The sequence below is a fragment of the Miniopterus natalensis genome, chromosome 1 (assembly GCF_054644295.1).
Source record: "Miniopterus natalensis isolate mMinNat1 chromosome 1, mMinNat1.hap1, whole genome shotgun sequence".
NCBI classification, from domain to species: Eukaryota; Metazoa; Chordata; class Mammalia; order Chiroptera; family Miniopteridae; genus Miniopterus; species Miniopterus natalensis.
Genome location: NC_142081.1, coordinates 59,469,677 through 59,488,128, shown reverse-complemented (window position 1 = coordinate 59,488,128; position 18,452 = coordinate 59,469,677). Strand labels below are relative to the sequence as shown.

The 18,452-nt window shown below is 47.4% G+C and overlaps 1 protein-coding gene, 1 long non-coding RNA gene and 1 pseudogene across 2 annotated transcripts; all 3 read right to left on the bottom strand.

Annotated features, from left to right (window-relative positions):
* On the bottom strand, positions 1-1,656 carry RHOV (ras homolog family member V). Its single transcript, XM_016220388.2, has 3 exons — positions 1,449-1,656; positions 1,207-1,265; positions 1-1,005 (listed from the first exon to the last, which is right to left on the bottom strand). Exons 1-3 carry the CDS (start codon positions 1,654-1,656, stop codon positions 562-564), a joined length of 711 nt encoding a protein of 236 aa, XP_016075874.1. The 3' UTR covers positions 1-561.
* Positions 1,657-3,229: 1,573 nt separating this feature from the next.
* On the bottom strand, positions 3,230-18,343 carry LOC107542969 (uncharacterized). Its single transcript, XR_001603757.2, has 3 exons — positions 18,168-18,343; positions 4,356-4,454; positions 3,230-3,281 (listed from the first exon to the last, which is right to left on the bottom strand). It is a non-coding gene; the product is annotated as an uncharacterized LOC107542969 (long non-coding RNA).
* LOC107542968 (GTP cyclohydrolase 1 feedback regulatory protein pseudogene) lies at positions 5,565-5,970 on the bottom strand (annotated as a pseudogene).
* Positions 18,344-18,452: the final 109 nt, after the last annotated feature.

The window sequence follows — 18,452 nt, the reverse complement described above, 5'->3', positions numbered from 1 at the left end:
CTGATCTGCCTTCTCCTCCCCAGCCTGCCTCCAGTCCTAAGGCTCCAAGGCCTCACTTTCTGGTCCTTCTCAATATTTCACTGACTTCTACCTTACACAGTCCATCCCAAACTTCTCTCCAAATAGGGCTGGACGTCTTCCAGCCCTCCAAGATGTCCAGCTATTCCCTGGGTTCTTCCTCACCCCTGTGCCAAGGAGGGGGTAGGGCCCACCACAACGGGTCCTAATTCAGCCAGCCCCACCTGAGGGCCCATGATAACAAACTGGGAAATGGATCCCAAACTGCTTGAAGGTGGCTGACACTGTTAGTACCATCCCATGAAAATCAAAGTGCTAGGACTTTCCTGTAAACCTTGACCACAGAAATCCAAGTTACAGCCTTCCTTCCTCCAGGCTCTAGGCTCATCCTGGCATGAATGGGCAGTTAGAGGCCCTTGTCCCCACAGTGTTCAGAAGGGAACTGAGTCTCATGGGGTAGCCTGGCCCTGCCAGTAGCCCCCTACCCCAGGTTCCAGATGTCTGTGGCTTTATGCCTATTGCTCCCTACTCTGCCATAGCCGTTCAAACAAAGCAGAAGAACTTCTTCCAGCGGCATCGGGAGAGGGTGCGTACACCTTTGGCGTTCAGTTTTTTCTCCAGCCGGGCTTTGTGCTCGATGGCACTGAGAATGGCTGAGTCAAACACCTCCTTCAAGTTCTTCTGAGTCAAAGCAGAGCACTCAAGGTAGCAGCAGGCCCGGATCTTCTCGGCCAGACCCTGAGCCTGAGGTTGGGGCACGGGGCCCTCCCGGCCCCCCTGATCCAGCTGAATCAGGACATTGACATCGTCCCTAAGGTCGGCCTGGGTGCCCACCAGCAACACCGGCGCCTGGGGGTTGTGGGTGCGAATCTCGGGCAGCCATTTCTCAGTGATGTTTTGGAAGGAGCTGGGCTGCACTACGCTGAAGCAGGCCAGGAAGACATCGGTATCCGGATAGCAGAGAGAGCGAAGGCGGTCAAAGTCTTCCTGGGATGGGAAGGCCGGGTCATTAATTAGTAGGATTATTCCCTGTCACAGGGAGCGGGAATTCACTTTGCACACAGGGTGGGAGACCTGAGACTCGTAAACCAAGAGCCCAAGGCCTTCTCCATTCCTGATCCATCTGGGGTCCTCCCAGCCTCCAGACCCCCGTTCCCCAGGCCAGCAGAGGCCATTCCCGCTTCTCACCTGTCCCGCGGTGTCCCAGAGCTCAATGCGCACGGGCGCTCCGTCCACCAGGACTTGCACTGGAGGGGCGGGGCGGAGGGGAGCCGGGGTTAGGACCGCGTCCCCGGCCCCGACAGGCCTCACGAGCGCCACCTCGGGGCCCGGGCCCGCCTCCCTCGCGGGGGGCTTCCGCGCCCTCCCGCCCGCACGCCGGCCCCAGCCCCCCGCACACAACCCCACCCCCGGTCGGGCGTAGAACGTACCGGAGAAGGTGTCCAGCGCCGTGGGTCGGTAGCACGCGGGGTACCCATTGCAGGTGTAGCTGACGATGAGGCTGCTCTTGCCCACGGCGCCGTCGCCCACCAGCACGCACTTGATGCCCAGCTCCGGTGTCGCGCTGCCCCGCCGCGGGGGAGGGGTCGGGGCCCGGAGCGGGGACGACTCGGCCTCGCTCAGCTCCCGCGGGGGCATGGCCCGCTCCGGGGACAGCTCGGGACCAGGCTCCGCCGCGCCAGGGAAAAGCCGGTTCCGCCGGCTGCCTCAGAGCGAGTCTGCCGAGGCCCGCCGCGTCTCCCGCCGCCACCAGCCGGTATAAGTGGGGCCCCGCCCACCTCATCTGCATAGAGCCCGCAGGCCTGGCCCCGCCCACCCGCCAGGCCTCCTCGCGGACCTCCCCCTGCAGCGGCCCCACGCGCCGGGCCGGCGGATCTCCAACCCCGAGGAGGGGAGGCGGGCGGGGAGCTGACGCTCGGAGCAGCTCGGGTACCGCGCAAGGGATCGCCCCAAGGAGGCAGGGCTAGGTATTCTGTCGGAGAAAGATACGGAGGGTTTATCTTTCGGAACACAAAGTGCTGCCAGTTCAAATGAAACGTGTTCAAATTAAAACAAACCTGACATATTAAAAAGTCTGGATAATACTTTTATTAAAGAATGATTTTTAAAAATATACTGATCTTGAGGAGGCAGAAGAGAAACTCAAGCGTGCACACAACCGGCAGGAATGTATTGTACTCCCTTTCAAAGTAGAGCTTCCTCCAGACTGGGCTGGAAGGCAGGCCTTTAACACCTTCCCTCTGCTCTCCTGAAGGAATTCAGGGTGTTGGAGATCCTAGCTGGGGGTAATCTCCAAGGACAATTCTTCATTTAAAAATTTTCTAAGTCCAAAATGCCCCTAATATTATCTTCTTCTTCTTCATTATCATCATCAAAAGCACATGCTGTTCTGGGCCACCCACTGTCCTTACCCTAAAAGGAGTTTTACAGACTGAGACAAGATATCGCAGGTGACCCTAGGAAGGTCACCAAGAGAGCAAGTGAAGAGTAGTAGCCTGATGCTAATTTCATTTCTATTGCAGCCGCACCACCAAGTGACACCAGGCCCAGAATCCTTTCTCTGAACTCCAAGGTAGTCTTTCATTTCAGCCTATACAAAAATCATTCAAGATGTGTCATCATGAGTTGTTGCAGGGAGAGTATGGGAAAGGAGGAAGGGAATGAATATTAAAGAAAAGAGAAAATCCTACTTCTTAAACAGTTGGTAGTATAAAACCCCACAAGTCCAAATCTCTGAATCTCTTGGAGAAAGTCTCAGAATTCCTGACTTTTATTTTTTCTTACTTTCTTCTTCTTTTTTATTGTACTCAAAAGTTGAGGACAACAGCTAAATGCCAATTTAACCATTCAAATCTTGACTGTGGGGAAATGGTAGGATCCCCACTATCCACTTCTCTATCCCCATGTCTACATCCTATATCCCCTATGTCCAAATATCTGGGGATGCTAATAATCCTTAATTATAGTTCCAAGGACTTCTCAGCCACATCCACATATATTTATTCATCTAGCAAGTGAAAGAGGCCCCAAAGTGTTATCTTGCCATTGTATCCCACAGAAGTTCTCAAAAACTGTTCTTTTTACTGTCCTGGAAAAGGAGGCAAGAATGGGGATTTGAACATCAGGAGCCCTGTTGCAGTCTTCCTAGTTCTTTAGCTCATTTGGGCGATCCTTTGCCCCGTATCTGTGTGCTGCTCTGAGCGTCAGCTCTCCGCCTCTCTTCCTCCAGTGATTCCTGAGAAATCACTTGATCCATCTCAGTGCTATAAAATGACAGTGAAGCGTGTTTATTTCTGAAAGCCCTTCTGGTGCTAGTAATCTGTGATTCAGGGAACCTAGGCAAGCTGCCCCAGCCCAGGTGTTGGGACAAAATTACTACACACACACACACACACACAGGCCCTTCTTCACAGTGCTCTTGTCCTTTTACCCAAGTTTTAATAATAGTTTAATTGTAACTGTAAAGTTAAGGGTAATCCTGTTTAATCCTTTCTGCAGGTAGGAGGAGTATAAATAATACACAAATGGGGGGAGGTGTCTGCTGGGCATAGGTAAAACTCCTGACTTGGCCTGAGACAGGCCATTCTTCTCTAGCCCCATGGGTGGGGACACTTTCTGACCTAGGTCCCTCTGTCTGAGCTGGTTTTGGGACAGAGTTGTCAGGAAGAGGGGGAGGGAGGAGACAACCTGGGGAACTGGTGAGTCACCTATTTCTCAGCTAAGGACTTGCAATTCTGGCTGCTACTGCTGGGAAAATACCCTCCTAAGGGTGGGTTGAGTCTTATGCCCACCTGTCAGATCACTTTCCAGCCAGATAACACATTTGCTAAAATTTAAACTTGCCCCTGACATTCTCCTTGGAGAAATGATTGATTCCAGCACCGGGGCAGGAAATATATACGATGAGCCTGGCGCATTTTGTAGTACAGAAAGTGAGGACGTGCTAAGCAAATAAAACAACAGGAAGATGGAGATATGACGAATGGACACAGGAGCCAACTGAGAGAGCTTCCAGAGGCCCAATCTGGAACAACGTCACAACAAATTAAAGGACTATCAATAAATAAAAATTTTTTTAAAAAAGAAATCTTCCCCTACCTCCACCAAATTAAAGGATTATAGCCCAAAGTATAAAATAAATATCCACAGGTCTGTTCTAATATAAATAAATGATTGAACCCATAAATAAAAGGGGGATAATAGACAAATTTCCCATGGAGAATTCCAAATGATGTATATAGATACTCCGCCCTAAGTGTGGGCTGTGCATAGTGCCTTCCTTCCGAAGAGGACAGTATGAGTAATTTTACAGTGGGGAACCCTTAACACTCTCTCACCTGGTGATCAAGATTAAGGTCCAGTTAATAGCAGGTACCCTTGATATGATGTGATGCAATGGCATTTTTACCTCTGGTCTTCCTCACAGGAAACCCAATCTAATAAGAAAAACAATAGAAGAGTTCCAATTGGGAGACATTCTACAAAGTGCCTGCCCCGTGCTCTTCAAAACTGCCAAGGTCATCAAAAACAAGAAAAGTCTGAAAAACTGCCATAGTCAAGAGGAGCCTAAGGAGACATGACAACTAAATGTAATGTGTGATGGATGGGTTTCTGAAACAGAAAACCAAAGAAAACAACCAAAGAAAACCAAAAAACTAAAATGTGGCCCTGACATTGAATCGTGGCAGTAATAACATTTTTGTTTCAAAAATGCCCAACACAGTTGCAGAGGACTTTAGCCTTATGAAAGTGCTTTATTTCCCTTGTCTCAGAAGGACTCAAGTGAGATGCTGGGATAGAAGAGTGAGTATACGGGGCCCCGGAGAAGTTAGGGGACTTGCGCTAAGATCAGAGAAGCTAATAAGTAGCAGACAGTCCCCAAATCAGGAATCCACAGGTCCACCCTCAGGTGTGGTTACATTCTTAGGCATTTCTGTTCATTCTTTATCTTATTTGAAATTGGTTGCCTTGGGAAACCTAACAGCCAAACCTCAGCTCAGCAAGAATAAATCCAAAGATCCCTGGGTGGGTAGCTCAGCTGGTTAGAGTGGCGTCCGGATATGCAAAGGTTGTGGGTTCCCAGGTTGTGAGTTAGATCCCTGGTCAGGGCACATACAATGAATGCATAAATAAATGGAATGACAAGTTCATTTCTCTCTCCTCTAAAAATCAATAAATAAAAATTTTTTTAAAAAAGAAATCTTCCCCTACCTCCACCATATTTTTTCTTCTGCTGAAAAAAGGGTTAACAAAAGAACACCAGTAGTGAGGAAGTGTCTCTGTGAGTGAAGTGCGCCTCCAGCAGTCTTTTTCTTTTTCTTTTTTTTTTTCCATCACAGCCCTTTATTGGCTTGGACTAGCTACACAGGACTCACCCGCCCAGTCCCAGGACCATGCTCCTAGCCAAAGGCAGCCTGGCTCTTGCCAGCCCCTCAGCCTGCCCATGAGCATGGACTCCTCCAGAACCCTCAGCCAGGTCTGAAGGTGGAAGGGCAACTGGGAGTACCAGGCAAGGGGCCTGCCCTCTCTGCCGAGACAGGTTTTAGAGAAGGCCATTCACTGCCTAGTGGTGCTGGACTGAGGGGAAATGACAATCTGGGAAGGGGGCAGGGCAGTGAGTGAGGCAGGGGCTTGGGATCAGGGCCCATTGGCAACCACTGGAAGAAGGGGTGCCCTGTCCGCTCCTCAGTGTTAGGGTCACTCCTTGTGCAGGCACCACACCAGTGTCTGGCCCACCCCTGTCATGCTCAGCACACGGAAGCCCCTGCGTTCCAGCTTGTCCAGGACTATTCGAGGAGGGTCGTTGACGTAGTACTCGTAAAAATTGTTTCCCAGGACAGCTCTTTTTGAGGCCCCCAAATGCTGCATCAGCTCTGGATCTGAGTACTCATTGCCCACTATGGTGAGGCCCGCCTCCATGCGGATCTGGGTGCTGGTGAGGAGGTAGGGCATGGTGCACACGTCCTGGCGAGATTCCCAACGTGGGCTTAGGATTTAGTCCCCGCGGGCTTGGGGACTGCAACCTGCTGCCCTGAGTCCCGTTTCTCTGGCTCTGGCCTCTAGCTATGCCCATCCAGGTGCGTCCAGCAGTCTTTTTCTAGTTGCATACTCCACTCCCAGGCCCCCAAATCAGGCCTTGGGCTCAGAACACCCACAGACTCAGAGGAGTAGGTTGGAGGCTTTGAAATAAAGAGGTTGCAAGAAAAGAATTTTATATTTAATACTTTATTTCTTTGTCAATAATACCTCAATAAAGTTGGAAAAGCCTGCTTATTTACCAACATACTAATGATAATAATACTACAATAATTAGGCTGCACACTTTGGGAGATTTCCAGTTACTTGGGTTTCCAGAGGTTTTTCTCTACTCAGTGTGCTTGTGTCCTGGGAGGGAGTTTGTGGCAACCTCAGTGGCCTGGGCTGGGTTTGTGCCTCATTGTGCCACCCTGGAACCAGAGGACGCTAGCCAGCGCTCCACCCCTTCCACATCAACCTCCCTTCCCCAAGGCTCAGGTTGCCTCCTGGGCTTCGCTGCCCTGCCTGCTCTCCCACACCCAGCCCTAGCCTCAGCTTCTCTTTGTCTTTCTCTGCATCCAGCTGATCTCAACTACTAATGTCCCTCTGAAACCTCTTTCAACTGCTAATGTCCCCCTCGAACCTTGCATTCATGCCCTGGCCAGTATTTTTGCAACACCTGCAGGAGTTGCCACTTAAAACGTTCATCTAAAAGGACTCCTCATTCCTTTCATTAAATTAACTCCCCTCCTACTTCTTTATTTCTGACAATGGTAGCACAATTCTCTGGAGCTAATGAACTGGAAGGAGTGGAGCCTGAATGTCCCCAGACCTCACAATGCATGTGGGCTCCTTCCTTGCCTTTCTCCTCGGTCCTCAGTCCTTTCTTTGAAGTAGTCCTAGACTCCCCTCTTCCTTTTGGCTTCCTTTGCCACAACAGTCACCTCCTACCTGCCTCCCTGACTTTGTTTTCTTCATTTCTAGTGCACCCAAGCTTCTTAGGATAACAAATTTATCATATTAAAAGATAATGTTAAATAATACAGAATTATATAAACATTTTGAGCCCAAGTATTTTTAAAAAGTGTACACTTAGAATAAAAGAGAGTCTTATATGAAGGACATATACAAAATGTGAGTCATTACCACTAGGTAAGAAGCTTGTTTTGCCTGACAAAGAATGAGCATGAAGCATCTTAGCTATTAGTACTATGTTGCTTACCAGCATTTTCTTCTTTTTCTGCAACAAACGTTACTTTTGGGGGGGGAAAATTACTGAAATTTAAAAAATATATTTATTGTGTATTTAGACAAAAAGAGAAAATGCACTAACATGTCAACAATGATTGCCTCTGGCAGGATTATGAATAGTTTGTTCTCATTCATTTGTTCATTCTGTGAGTTTTTCATGAACCCACTGTGAGCCAAGCACTGTGGAAAGTGCTGAGCACACAGCGAACAAAACAGGGCTCATCTGTTCCCAACTTTGCTCTGCCTGACATCAACCCCCTTTCACTAAACTCACTGTCTGTTTCAAAAATTCTGAGAACATTCCATGTTTCCTGTGTTGCACATTTCATACTTCAATTAGATCATAAGCAGTGAAAGGACAGGGAAGGCCTAACGCAACTTTGAGGTCTTACTGCCCCAGCCCAGCAGCATCCCACTGTAGGAGCTTATTAACTACTTGTGGAATGAATGAATAAATGAATGGTGAAGTTTGGTTTGCCAAATGATAAGAAGACTGATTGGTGGGTAGCCCCACTTTCCCTGATGTCACAAGTACTTGTCCAAATAGCCAAACCCTGGGCCCAACCAAATACTTAACTGCTTCTCCCCAACATTGGCTCTAGTGGTCCAAAGCCTCCTCTGGAACAGCAGCTGGGGCCTGATACTACTGAGGTCCATTCAAGTCTCTGGGGTTAACCCTAGAGTAGTGATGATAACCATGACTATGACGGACATCAGCATCATTACAAAAAGAGGACCTAATGAACAAGTATTTAAGTAATACTCATATCACTCCAAATTCCCTTCTTGGCATTGCTTATATAAATTCACATTTTACATAGTTGTAATCAGGGATGAATTATTTAGCAAATGATATGGCCTCAGAAAGATGCTAGTCTTGCCCTGGCCAGTGTGGTTCAGTTGGTTGGGCATCGTCCCACGCACTGAAAGTTTTCTGGTTCGATTCCCAGTCAGGGCACATGCCCAGGTTGTGGGCTCGATCCCAGTGGGGGTGTGCAGCCTATCAATGTTTCTCTCTCACATCAATGTTTTTCTCTCTCTCTCCCTCTCTCCCTTCCTTTCTTTCTCTAAAATCAATAAAAACACTTTTTTAAAAACTATAAAAAAATCAAGTAAAATATTTTTTAAAAAAGAAAGATGCTAGCCTTGTGCTAGAGAAGTTTTTGTGTTTTTTTTTTAAATATATTTTTATTGATTTCAGAGAGAGGAAGGGAGAGGCAGAAACATCAATGATAAGTTGTCACTGATTGGCTGCCTTCTACACTCCCCTGACTGGGGATTGAGCCCACAACCCGGGCATGTGCCCTGACCCACCGAGATCTCCTAGATTCTAGATAGATGTTCAACCTGAGCCACGCCTGGCTGGGCTAGAGAAGTTTTTTAGAATAACACTGGTGTGCTTGACATTAACCCTTTACATTAACCCTTTAGTGACTGGATCCTGTGGACAGTGACAGGGAGGGGCACACTCAGGGAAGTGGATATTTTAACAACTGGTGTGGCCAAACTGGCATGAACCTGCTGAACTTCATCGGTCTGGTTGGATTTGGAATGAGTGAGAATCAAGCAAAGCCTTAGAAACAACCTGAAGAAACAGTAGGAATCAGGCCCAGAGGGGAAAGAGAGAGTGCGGTCTATTTTGAAACTAAAAGTTGCTCGGCCTGGCTGAGGTAGGGAGTGGTGAGAATGAGCTGGAAAGACAGGCAGGAGCCAGATCCAGATCACACCACAGCTTCTCTTTTCCTTTGGGGTTTTTTCACTGGGGAACAGCTCAGCCTAGGTGACCAGGACTAAAGGTGTCCCAGGAAACAGAACTTTCGGTGCTAAAACCAGGAGGGTTGGTCACTCTAAGTAGATCTCTTTTTGCTCCTGTTAATAGTTCCAGCCTGTTCTTCAGAAAGACCACAGCATTGAAACTAGAAACAGAGCAGGATTTTCCACACCAACATGAAATCAACTTTCATCAATTTTATGTGAAAGTACTTATATAAAAGGTACTAGCTTTTGTTCATAATGGGTTTATATAAAGCTAGTATTTCTAAATCCAAAGCTAGTATTTCCCCTCCTTTATCTCCAATTACAACTTTGTCGGCAAGAGACAAGTTAACTTGATGGTCTGGAGCATGGGCTCTGGGACAAAGCACCTGGATTGGTATCCAGTTTGTGTCACTTACTAGCTGTTGTCTTTTCTGGGCCTCAGTTACCTTGTCTATAAAATGGGATTCAAATAGTTCTTACCTCGTAGAATGTTGTGGAAATTAGAATAGTGCTCCCACATAGAGAGTGCTCTGCAAGGGTGAACTATTATTATAATTATCTTCCCCCTGGGTCAGAGCAAGTTTTTTCAGATGTGGTCAAAGCCCTGCCTGAGAATGAATAATACAAGTTTGCCAGGTCAGGTAAGGTTTAGAATTTTGTCTTCTGTGATCCAGGTAGGGATCACAAGAAGAAACTAGCATTTATTCAAGTCATCATTCTAATGTACTGGTATTGCTATTATCTTTATTTTATAGATGAGGAAACTGAGTCTTCATAGAGATTAAGTGACCTGCCTGAAGCCTCACGGGCCAGAGAGAGCCAGGACCTTAGAGCCCAGACCTGTTGCTGCTCCAAAAACACCCTCTTTTCAGGCCTCCCCTTAAGAATTATGAGCTACAAAGTAGGTTATCTATTGTTTTATTATCTTTAGCCTTATATACACTAATTGCCATTCTGACATTGGTCAGGGATCTTTTTTAAATTTTGAGTTGTAATCAGCTTTATTGAGAGATCATTTGTATACAGGATTGCAGCCATTTTAAGTGTATAATTCAATGAGTTTCGACCAGTGTGTCCACCTATGTAATCACCACCACCACAATCAAGATACAAAACATTTCCACCTCCCTCAAAATGTTCCTTTCTGCTCCTTCCCAGTCAATCCTGCACCCCTATGCAGGTCCCAGGCAAACACTGACCAGCTTTCTGTCACTATAGCTTAATTTTTGCCTGTTTTAGAATTTCAAATAAGGAAAATCATGCTCTATGTACTCTCATGTCTGGCTTCTTGCACTCAGCATGTTTTTTAGACTCATTCATGTTGTGTGTAAGGGTAATTTGTTCTTTTTTATTGCTGAATAGTACTCCATTGTTTGGATGTACCACTATTTATTTGTTTATTATCTTGGTGATGGACATTTGAGTTGGTTCCAGTTTGGTGCTACTAGGAATAAAGTTGCTATAAGCATTCATGTACAGGTCTTGATGTGGATACACATTTTCTTTTTCTCGGGTAAATACCCCAGCATGGAACTGCTGCATCATATAGTAAGTGCATGTTAAGTGGCTGCTAGCGGTTGTACCATTTTACATCCCCACCAGCAATAAGTTCCAGATGCTCCACAACCTCACAACACTTGGTAATGGTGTTCTTTTTAAACATTTTGGATGTTATTGTTGCTGTGGCTATTGCTTTTATTTCTTTGTTTTTAAATATTTTTATTGATTTTTAGAGAGAGGAAGGGAGAGGGAGAGAGAGAGAGAGACATTTATGTGACAGTGAAACATCCATCAGCTGCCTCCTGCATGACCCCTACCTGAGATCGAGCCCACAACCCCAGCATGTGCCCTGACAGGGAATCAAACCCCAACCTTTCGGTGCAAGGGGTGATGCACAACCAACTGAACCACACTGGCCAGAGGAATATACTACACAATTTTTTAGAAAAATATATATCTTTATTGATTTCAGAGAGAGGAAGGGAGAGGGAGAGAGAGTTGAAACATCAATGATGCCCGGCCGGGTGTGGCTCAGCGGTTAAGCGTCGACCTGGGATCCAGGCGATCAGGGTTCGATTCCCGGTCAGGGCACATGCCCGGGTTGCGGGCTGCAGCCCATCAATGACTCTCTCATCATTGATGTTTCTGTCTCTCTCTCCCTCTCCTTCCCTCTCTCTGAAATCAATAAAGATATATTTAAAAAAAAAAATTAAAAAAAAAAGAAACATCAATGATAAGAGAGCCGTCATTGATCAGCTGCCTCCTGCACGCCCCTGACTGGGGTTCGAGCCCGCAGCCCGGGCATGTGCCCTGACCGGGAATGGAACTGCAATCTCCCGGGTCCTAGGTCCATGCTCAACTGCTGAGCCACTGCCGGCCGGGCTATACTACACATTTTGATAAAAATAGTTACACATAGCCCTGGCGGGTGTGGCTCAGTGGATAGAGCATCGGCAGGAGAACCAAAGGGTCTGGGGTTCGATTTCCAGTCAAGGGCATGTACCTGGGTTGCAGGTTGATCCCCATCCTGGTCGTGGAGCACGCGGGAGGCAACCAATTGATTTCACATCAATGTTTCTCTTTCTCCCCCTCCTTCCCTCTCTTCCACTCTCTCTAAAAATTAATGGAAAAAATGTCTTCAGGTGAGGATTAACAAATAATAATTACACATAAAAAGTAAAATTTTATTAGAAATAAATTTCTTAATTAGATGCATAGGACTTTTGTTTTTATTTTCAAGTAGTTCGTGTACTTGTAAATAGAATGTTTGACTGAGACAAAGCTCAGCATCAATTCTCTTCCTATATATTTTTTGGTTTGTGTTGATATAAATGTGGAGAAACCTTGCTTACATAAATCATTAGATGGGAATGAAAGGAGGTTCTGTATAGAAATGGTACTGGAATATTTGACCCCCCTTCAAAATTATATGCCAGAAACATTAGTGATTTTTCCCCTAGTCAGCTAAAACCTGCTTAGGTTCTCAAAGTGTATTCAAGTTAAAGAACTAGAAACCATGTGATGCACGAAGGACTTGTTATCTGGTCTTCATTCTCCTTGTGGGAATACCAGCTGTAATTCCAGTGGTCTCTGCAGATTTTTGTTGTTATTGTTAATCCTCACCTGAGGATATTTTTCCCATTGCTTTTCAGAGAGAGTGGAAGGGAGAGAGAGACATTGATGGGAGAGAGACACATGGACTGGTTGCCTCCCACAGGTGTCCCGCCTGAGGGCAGGGAGTGAACCACAACCAAGTAGGTGCCCTTGCCCGGGTTTGAACCTGAGACCCACTGGTGTGCCGGCTGATCCTCTATCCACTGAACCACACGGGCCAAGGCTCTCTGCAGATTTTTATGCTCTGAAGCAATGCCCTGTGGTGTGGGGGCTATCTCACCATCCAGTTGATGAGTGGTCTGGTTTTCTTTTGAAGAGAAGAAGGGAAAGTGGAAAGGAACCTGTCCTTTACTCCTAGGCACCTTCTCTTGCTGGTTACTTTCAGGAAAAAGCCAAGAGAAGCTGAGGCTATGGACACTGATTCCCTTAAAACTGTATGGTTCCTTGTGCCCCTGAGGAGAGCCTTCCATACCCTTAAGCCTGTGTGAACCTTAGTTTTGAAGGCTGCTGCCCCGAGGAAGCTTTTATTTCTCACCTAGACAAGTGTCCTCTTCCCCCCTGCCCCACGGCTTCTCTGGGGCTACTGGGGCTACACCCCTAGAAGGTGGTGGGGATGAAAGAGGGCAGGCTGGGCCCGCACATGTTGTGAGTGGGCCTTTGACATGTACTCAGTGGGAGAAGAGATAGTAGTAACAGGAAGGGGAGGATTTTTGAGAATTGAGGAGATTCTGGTAGGTTTGGAAACATCTGGAAGGGAACCAAACAGGTAGGAGAAGAGATTTACAACCTCTTGTAAAGAGTTGTGAAGAGGCTGAGTGAGCCAAGGGCCCTCTTTCCTTCAGCATATTTAAATAGGAGCCAATAGTGTGCCAGGCCCTGTCCCAGGAGGGGTGTACAAGACACATGTTCCTGCCCTCAGTGTGTTTATACACAGTCAGCCCAGGGCGGAGGTGCAAGCAGAGGGGAGTGGGAAGAGGAAGGTAAGGGGTGAGAAAGGAAGAGGGAGGGGAAGGGAGAAGAGGAAAAGGGGAAGTGGAGAGATAGGAAGAGGGAGAGAGAGAGAGAGAAAGTTATCAGGCAATTGTAATGCAGGGTGATCATTATGTGGGGTGATCAGCACAGGGGGTCAGGGAGGATCTAGGAGGGGCCCTGATCCTGGTAGGGGGAAGAACATCAGGGAAGCCAGTCCAGAGGGGACAAACCCCCAAGAATAAATTCTCAAGTGTCTGGAGGAACAGGGTGCATTTTGGGAATATCCTTAGATCAGCACTGAGAGATGAGAACAGACCCAATGGAGTTTAACTGAGAATGAGGCAAAGGGCTGCTCAGTTTCCTTGATAAGTTGCGTAGTTCTGTTTTTAAAATGTATTACACATATTATGGTGATTAAAATAAAAATTAAATTTCAAAACACATTCCTAAATCTCCCATGAAGAAGAATTCCAAATCATTCATACTTCACCTTCAAGGAAACATACCCGCACACCTCTAGTATGGGCTGTATGTAGGGACCTCCTCCCAAAGACTACAGTGTGGAAAGGAGAGAAAGGGCAGCTTTACAGCGGAGAAAGCTGACAAACACTGCATTAGTCAGGTGACCGAGGTGAACATCAGCAGTGATAAGTCATGTTGATGGTATGTGCCCCTGATATGATGTATGATAATGGTACTTTACCTTCCCAAAAAACCATAACCCCGGTTAATCATGAAGAAAAAAAAAGATATCAGACAAACTCCAGTAGAGAGCGTCCTACAAAATACCTGCCCAGCACTCCTCAGAATTGTCAAGGTCATCAAAAACAAGAAAAGTCTGAAAAACTGCCTTGGTCAAGAGGGGCAGGCCTGGCCGGCTGGGCGTGGCTCAGGGGTTGAACATCAACCTAGGATCCAGGAGATCCGGGTTCAATTCCCGGTCAGGGCACATGCCCAGGTTGCGGGCTGCAGCCGATCAATGACTCTCTCATCATTGATGTTTCTATCTCTGCCTCTTCCTTTCCCCTCCTCTCTCTGAAATCAATAAAGATATATTAAAAAAAAAAGAAAAAAAAAAGAGGGGCAGGCCTAAGGGAACATGACAACTAAATAGAAGGTAATATCCTGTATGTATCCTGGAACAGAAAGAGGAAATTAGGTAAAAACTAAGGAAACCTGACTAAAGTATGGACTTTAGTTAATAATAATGTGTCAATACTGGTTCACTAATTATAACAAATGTACCATACAAATATAAGATGTTCATAATAAGGGAAACTGGATGTGAGGTATATGGAAACTACTATCTTCTCATTTTTTCTGGAGATCTAAAAACACTCTGAAAAAGAAACTCTCTTTTTGGCCCTGGCCAGGTAGCTCAGTTGGTTAGAGCATGTTTTAGGTTTGATCCTGGTCAGGGCACATACAAGAATCAACCAATGAATGCATAAATAAATGGAACAACAAATAGATGTTTCTCTCTCTTTCTCTCTCCTTTCCTCTCTCTAAAATCAATAAAAAATAAATAAATGGGGGCCGGTGTGGGGTGGAGGAGGTTAATGGGAAAGAAAAAGGAACATATGTAATACTTTCAACAATAAAGATAAATTAAAAATAAATTAAAAAAAAATAAAGTCTATTTTCAAAAAACGAATTACGTATATCAATTAAACCATTCCTTTTGATCTGGGTCTTCATCCAATTAACAATTACTACTAATACTTTACCCGTATTAGGCAATTTATAGGCACAATGCTGAGTAATTTGCATATCTTAAAATACTCACAATATTATAAGGTAAGTTTTTCTCACTTTACAAATGTAGAAATGGAAGCATGAGAAAGCTCATTCATGCAACTGTTTAATAAATATTTATTAGTGAGTTAGTGATTGCCCCACAGGTGCGGGGTCTCCTCCAGTTAATGCCCTGCAGGGGCCTCTGGTGCCACTGTTTGGATTGAGCTCAATCATGTGAACTCCACCTCTTTCCCCCAAGCAGCTCTTCCTCCTCCTGGACTATGATATCACTGAACCATCTGCCCAGTCTCCCATGAGAAGTCCTGCACTCTTCCTCCCTCCTCCCATCACATCCAACTTGACACTAAGTCCAGTGGCCCTTCTCAGAAATGTCTCTTCAGGTTCTTCCTAGCCTACTAGATCTTTCTTTAGGAGGGGCCGTCACCACTTCTCTGCATCTGCCTCGGGTCTCATCCTTTCTGATGTGGACTCCACCCAAGCCAGCTCCCATCTTTCTAGAACCCACATCAGATGATCTCATCCCCAACCAACGCCCTCTGAGGGCCCATTCAATGGCTTTCTCAAGCTGGCCACAGCCAATCCCATATCCTACTCTATAGTGCTCCAGCTTTTTTCCCTAAACATCAAACATCACACTGTTTGCAAACCTTTGCTCTTGGTTTTCTTTCTTTCTTTCTTTTAAAGAATATTTTATTGATTTTTATTTTTAAAGAGAGAGGGAGAGGGAAAAAGAAACATTGATATGAGAGAGTAACATCGATTGGCAGCTGCCTCTTGTACTGGGAATCAAACCGGAAACCTTTTGGTGCACAGGACAGGACAATGCTCAACCAACTGAGCCACACTGGCCAGGGCACTTTTGGTTTTCTTGAGGCTTGCTTAATGCCTCTCCTTTTTTACCTCTGAAAATCATGCATGTACTTCAAGTTCTAGCTCAAATTCATCTGCTTTTGTATTCCAACCCTCTCTCCCTGGCTCAGCAGTCAGCCTTTATCTGCTCTCCTGGCAACTACCACATGGATCCTGAGGGGTAGAGCTGGTGGATCTGTGTCTGCAGCTGTGAGTTCCCTAAGGCACCTCTGTCTTCCTGTGCTCAGTAAAGTTTGAGTTATTTCCCACAATCGACTTCTGTTATATCAAAGCAGAATACCTGCACTTCATAATTAGGTGCCAGTAAGTGGCCAGGACAAGAAAAGCCATAGCAGTTCTGAGGGGGAGGTTGTGGCCCAGGGAAGAAGTGGACTTGAGAGTGACTGTCAGATTAAAGCCACATTTAGAGTTTATTGAGCACATGCTCTATGTTAGACATTATGCTCTAGCAGTGAGCTTTCTCCTACATCACCTTGTTTACTCTTCAAAATAGACTTCCTAGGTAATTATTGTATCTATTTCTGTAGATGAGGAAACTGGAGCCAAGAGCAATCAAATGTGCACAGTGCCACAACTAATGAGTGCCTAGGAAGGAATACCAGGGCTGGTCTCTGGCTCTTCCAAAGTCCAGCCTCAGGATTGAGTAATGAGCATGTGGAAGAATACTGCTGTAATCACCTCAACAGGGAGTATGTGCTGTGTCTATAGCAAGGAAGGCCTGCTAAGGCCCCACCCCATATATCCCAGAGAGCAGTGCAGCAGAGGAGGGAGGCTTTGGGAAGAGTGAGGAGGTAGCTGGAAGGATTCTGTGTCCCTGAGAACACCCCCATGCTGACCAGCTCTCCCTGCACAGTCCAGTCCTGAGGAATCAGCTGGACATCCTTTCCTCAGCTTGCATTGGGGGTATGGGCAATGTGCTTGGATTTGAATATTGTCTCCTGGTTTCCCACTTCCTGGCCACAGGACTTTGGACAAATTGCTCCACCATATGAACTTCAGTTTCTACTTTTGTAATGTGAGGAAAAGAGTGGTGCCTACTTCATAGCATTAGTGTACACTTAACATGAAATAATAATATTAGGAACTTAGTTCGGTGCTTGGCACATTGTCGGTAATCAGTAAATGTGTCTTTTATGATTACTATTTGACCTTTGTCTGGGCCTGTTTGTGTTTCCCTAATGCAGATGACAGGCGATCTGGGGTGGGGCCTCACGCGCCCAGCGGGACAGCTCTACGGCTGAGAGAACTTTTCCCAGGGCGGACGCCTCCTGCCGACCGCCCAGCTCCGGGACCTTCCCTGCTCCACCTACCCTATGGGGCAGCGCCCCTGGCGGGGAGAGCGACTCGCAGCCGCAGGTTTCAGTCAGGAGAAGCGAGGCCCGGGCACGATGGGTATTTATCGCAAAGTAACCTGTAGCCCCATCCTGGGCTGGGGCCATTCCGGGCCCAGAGAGCTCTCGGCGGGGCTGGTGAGGGTCCAGTTCTCTGCGCCGGGCAGGGAAGTTCGGCAAGAGCAGCGTGACCACACAATGTACTGTGTAAGCCTGGACTCTTTTGAGAGTAAAGGGGGCGCTTTCAGTCATTATGCGGGGGCTACCGGATAAAGCCGGGTGGCGGTGACTCTGGCCAAGAGCCTTCCATTTGAACAGAGTCCATGGGCCCCATAAAGAAACAGACTCCGAGTCGCCTGGGCGGTGGAAGAGGGAAACCCAACCGCAGTCACACACGACCCTCGCAGTTCTGTTATTTAGGACCCCACACCTGCCTCCACACTTGTCTCTAGTTCCTTCCAGGTCGGAAAGTGTGCTCATTTGTGCAACGGGTGACCTTCTGAATCCATCAACTGCTTTTCTAGCACCAATTACCTGCTTATTGGCCCATGGACCTTCTAGGACGGTACTGTACTTATCTCTGTGACCCCAGCACCTAGACTGAGGCCAGGCATGGAGAAAGTTTTTGTTGAATGAGTGAATGGAAGCAGCCTGGCACCCCTTAGCTGTGCCTTGTCTTCTCTGCCTCCCCTTCTTGTTTCTCCCCACACCGAGGAGGCACTACGGAGCAGGTTAGAAGCAGGTTAGGTAGCACATGGCTTCCCACTGGCTGGGGCACCCAGCTCCGCCACTTTCTGGAAGCAGGTGGGCCCCTGGATGTGGGAGAAGAGAGACCAGGACTGCTTGCCTGTGCCTTGTGCAGGTAGAATCAAGACAACGATTAGACTGAGGAACGAGAGGTTCTCCTGGGGACCTAAGGCAGCGAGCTGTTTAGAAATGTGGGGGCGCAGCTGGTCAGGGAGGCTGAGCCGTCCAGCAGAGGAAGGGAAGCCTGGGCATGAAAGGTGCTGGGGACCAGCGAGGCTGGAGCGGGATGGCGCTGGGCAGGTGGGAGAAAAGGGCTGAGAAAGCCGGGATTACCTCCTAGTGTCCAAGTCCGGAACTGCAGCGGGGTCCTGGAAGGAGAGAGGCTTGAGTTCAGCAAGGCCAGTCCAGCTCCCTGCTGGTCTCGTCCTAGGACGCGTCCAGGTCTCCGCCCCAAGCTGGGAACTGCGGCTGCACTGCCGGCTCCCGCCCTCAAAGGAGGACTGAGTCCCGGCTCCACCCCGCCCCCCGCCCGAGCTCCCGAGCTCCCGAGCTCCCGAGCTCCCGAGCCCCCGAGCTCCCTCGCTGCGCCCCCCAGTGGCCGGCCCCGCGAAGTTCCTG